Here is a 3,986-nt window from a genome sequence, read left to right on the forward strand (position 1 = left end):
TTTGGGGCAGAGGAAGTATATGCTAATGGGAGTAGTCAACTGGAAGTCGTGATGAACACAACAATACTTTCATATTATATGCCAATTGGAGCACGAAGAAACGCAGGGGAATGGACCTATATACGAATGGTAGGAATATTCGTTTAGAAAATTGCAGAAGGTTCACCAGTCTCACCATATATAACCTGCACATCTTTTATTTGGCACCACTGATGTTCTCAAGGAGCAGCCACTTTTTAATTTCATGTTTGCATGCTGAAAACACTAAAATTAAGGGCCAACCTCATTGAGTCGTCTTGCTTGATCTTTGCCAATTGTTTTCTTCCATGCATGATTATTGTTTTCTTCCATGCATGTGGTCTCAGGTGATCGATTTGTTTCCTTTAAAGTAGGCGAGGATCGCAGGGATGGTAGTTTCTTTTTCTATCGCGCGGGGTATCACATTGCCGAAAGGGAGGAGTCTTGCTTGATCTTTGTCAATTGTTTCCTTCCATGCATGATTATTGTTTCCTTCCATGCATGTGTCATCAGGTGATCGATTTGTTTCCTTCAAAGCAGGCGGGGATCGCAGGGATGACAATTTCTTTTTCTATCGCGCGGGGTATTGCATGGCCGAAAGGGAGGAGCGACAAAAAAAAAGTCGCACAAAAAAATAGTCTTACTTTTAGTCTTTTTAGTTGTATGAGATATAGATTTAGAGCAAAGGGAAAACGTGAAGGGCCCAATGATGCAAATTACATAATGACCATAGGAGGAACAGAATTGGTAGAATAAATAGTTAAAGCCTAGTTAATGATTAGTTGTTATATTAGTTGGGCGTTCTAGATGATTTTGCCGACTATAGAACAAACTATAGATGCGCCGTCTCGACAAGTTTCTTCTCGAGAGACATTTTTTGGTTTTCGCCACGACTGACGTGTAATGTAAAAGTCGGCTAGGTTGGGTTTCCTGCTCCACTGCGAATTCGATCCTATATATCTTCAAGTGGTCCGTGTGATCCTCGTACGATCCGGTCGTACCCTTTGCTGTGTGACCAAGGGTCAACAGTTCAACACAAAGCCAAGAGACGGTGCTATAGCTGAAGCTGATGTTACATCATTGTAATCAACCTCTGGGTTCTAGTCTGCTGGTCTTAGATCAGGAACTAATCAATGTCTAAGATGAGCTGTGGTGGAGTTATCCTTGACGAACTTCTTGAACGACACGAGGATCGGGGTGCGCACCACGTTCTTGGGCGAGACCCACGCGAGCTGCCCCTCGGCGATCCCCTCCTGGTTACTTGTGTCCATGGACCTGATGGTGACCGTGAACCTCTTCGCCTCGTTCACCTTCTTGAACAGGAGCATCTCCGGAGTCACCGTCACCGACACCGTGCTCGGCACCTCCACCTTGGCGACGTACACGGAGATGGCGCGCCCGACGTTCGTCACGACGCGGGTGACATTAATGACGAAGGGCTCCTGGTCCAGGAACGCCGTGATGGACGGGTAGTTGAGGTCCTTCTGCTCCACGACGGCCATCTGCGCGCACGACACCGGCGGCAACGGGTGGATGATCGAGTTGATCTCATGGTCGGTGTACCTGAGCCCGCACAGGTAGGGGATGTAGTCGAACGCCGTCAGGTTGTACACGAGCCCCGGCGACAGGGCCTTCATGGGTTCGACGAACCCGGCGCCCAGCGTGAGCAGGTTGGCAGGGTACCCGTCATGGGCCGCTATCGGCTTCCCGCGGCGGTCCTTCGGGTCGGCCGTCGTTATAATGGCCGACTTGATCGCCGCCGGCGTCCATGTCGGGTGCGCTTTCTTGAGCACCGCGGCGATGCCGCTGAGGTGCGGAGTGGCCATGGACGTGCCGGACAAGACGTCGAACTTGGCCGCCAGTGGATTGGGAGGCGTCATGAACCCCGCCGGTTTGGGGACGCCGGCGATGATGTTCACTCCAGGGCCGGTGATGTCGGGCTTGAGGATCCCCTGGTTTTGCTTGCTTGGCCCCCGCGACGAGAACGCCGCCACCACCGGCGAGTCGCGATTGCCGAGCACGGTTCCTTTGAAGATCAGCTCGCCCGTCGGGATGTCTGTGGAGTTCATGTATGCCCTGATCTTCTGCCCTGTCGAGTAAGTCACCTGCGACGCCGGGAGCGCGTGCGCCTTGGGTTGGATCACCGACCCGAATTCCTCGATGGTTATCACAACCATACCGGCCGCGCCGCCTTCGCGTAGAGCGGCACCCATCTCGAGGGAGGTGAAGTTGCCACCGGCGTCGCAGACGACTATCTTTCCTCCGACGTGCTCCGGCGTAAGGACCTTCTCGTCGGAACATGTGCCGTCGCTGAGGTCTCTTACCAGCGGGCGCGGCACGCTTAGGGAACCCTCTGGCTGGAACAACGACTCGCCATCGAGCTCGACTCCATTGCCAAGCCTTACGGAGGCGACGAACCTCCGGTCAGTTGTCGCCGCCGCCACGGTGAGCAGCCACGGCGCCTCGTTGGCAACCGTCGCCGGGTCCGGGCCCATGTTCCCACCCGCGGCGCTGACGAAGATGCCTTTCATGATGGCGGTGTAGCCCCCGAGCGCGATGGGGTCGTAGGCGAAGTCACCGGCCTCGTCGTCCCCGAGCGAGAGCGAGAGCACGTCGACGCCCTCGTCTACGGCGTCGTCGAGCGCTGCCAGTATGTCGTCGCGGTCGCATCCCTTGTCCTCGAAGCACACCTGGTAGAGCGCGATGTGCGCGCGCGGGGCCATGCCGGCAGCCGTTCCGATCCCGTTGCCCATGACGTTCGCGCCGGGCACGAACGCGCCGGCCGCCGTGCTCGACGTGTGCGTCCCGTGCGAGCCCTTGCTAACGGGCAGCACCGGGTCGTCGACCCCTTGAAACTTCCACTTGGCCGACTCGTAGAACGACCGCGCACCGATAAGCTTATTGTTGCACACGGAGCTGTTGAAGTCGCACCGGCCCTTCCACTTGGCCGGCGGCGGCGGGACGCCCATCCCGTCGAACGACGGGTGCCCGGGGCTGATGCCGTCGTCGAGGACGCCGATGATGATCCCTTCGCCCATGTTGCTCTTGTTCCACAGGCCGCCGTGGGAGCCTTTGCCGTTGAGCCCGAGCATCTGCGGCGTGTGGGTGGTCATCAACCTGTACGTCTTCTCCGGAATGGCCTTGACGAACCAGTCCTTGCCGGCCATCTCGCGGATCTCCTCGACGGTGAGGCGGGCCGAGAAGCCGTTCACGACGTGGCGGTAGGAGTAGATGAGGCGCGCCATGGCGGCCGGATCCTTGTCGAGCTCCTCCTCGGCCATGTCGCACACGGACGCGAGCAGGGACGCGTGCCAGTCCGACACGTCCTTGAACATGCTCCGATCGTACTCGTACGGCGTGCGCACGATGATGAGGTAGTTCTTGTGCACGCCGTGGTCATTGTGGGCGACGGCGGGGCTCACCAGAAGCAAGGCGAGGAAGAAGACGGCAGCACGGAGGGAGACAAGTGCCGCTAAGCGCATTGGATTTGGAGGATCCATTGAAGAACAAACTAAACCAAGGAGAACTGATGATGGCCAGCTACATGCGAGGAGATTGCTGATTTTTATCCTAAAAATGGCATTGTGCCTAATGGGAATGATGGATGAACAAGCTTAATATAGCAATGGCAAGCAGGATTGAGGTTGCTTGCTTGCGGCCACCAAGCTCAGTTGTGCTCCATTTGAGCTCCAAACGTGGAGGAAATGGAAGAGGCTTCTGCACCTCACATTTCTGCACGGTTGTGTGCAGATGCCAGTCTAAATTCCGTATTCTCTTCAATCTTGATACGTACCCAACCGACATCTCGATTCCTACCTACAACGAAGGTTTCAATGCGTCGGCAGGAATCATACAGATCATTCTGGCATTCCGGCATGCAAATGCAGTGGTCACCCTATAGAGCGTTTACTTTTGAATGCAAGACGGATGATGAAATAATTATGATGAATCCATCATACTCGATAGCT

At 55.4% G+C, this 3,986-nt stretch overlaps 1 protein-coding gene across 1 annotated transcript; it reads right to left on the reverse strand.

Annotated features, from left to right (window-relative positions):
* Positions 1 to 946: 946 nt before the first annotated feature.
* Positions 947 to 3,747, reverse strand: LOC136463996 (subtilisin-like protease 1). Its single transcript, XM_066462957.1, has one exon. It carries the CDS (start codon positions 3,516 to 3,518, stop codon positions 1,149 to 1,151), a length of 2,370 nt encoding a protein of 789 aa, XP_066319054.1. The 5' UTR covers positions 3,519 to 3,747; the 3' UTR covers positions 947 to 1,148.
* Positions 3,748 to 3,986: the final 239 nt, after the last annotated feature.

This window comes from Miscanthus floridulus, chromosome 7 (assembly GCF_019320115.1).
Source record: "Miscanthus floridulus cultivar M001 chromosome 7, ASM1932011v1, whole genome shotgun sequence".
Lineage (NCBI taxonomy): Eukaryota > Viridiplantae > Streptophyta > Magnoliopsida > Poales > Poaceae > Miscanthus > Miscanthus floridulus.

Coding starts and splice junctions, on each gene's coding strand:
- LOC136463996 (XM_066462957.1), bottom strand. CDS start 3,518: ATGGATCCTCCAAATCCAATGCGCTTAGCGGCACTTGTCTCCCTCCGT.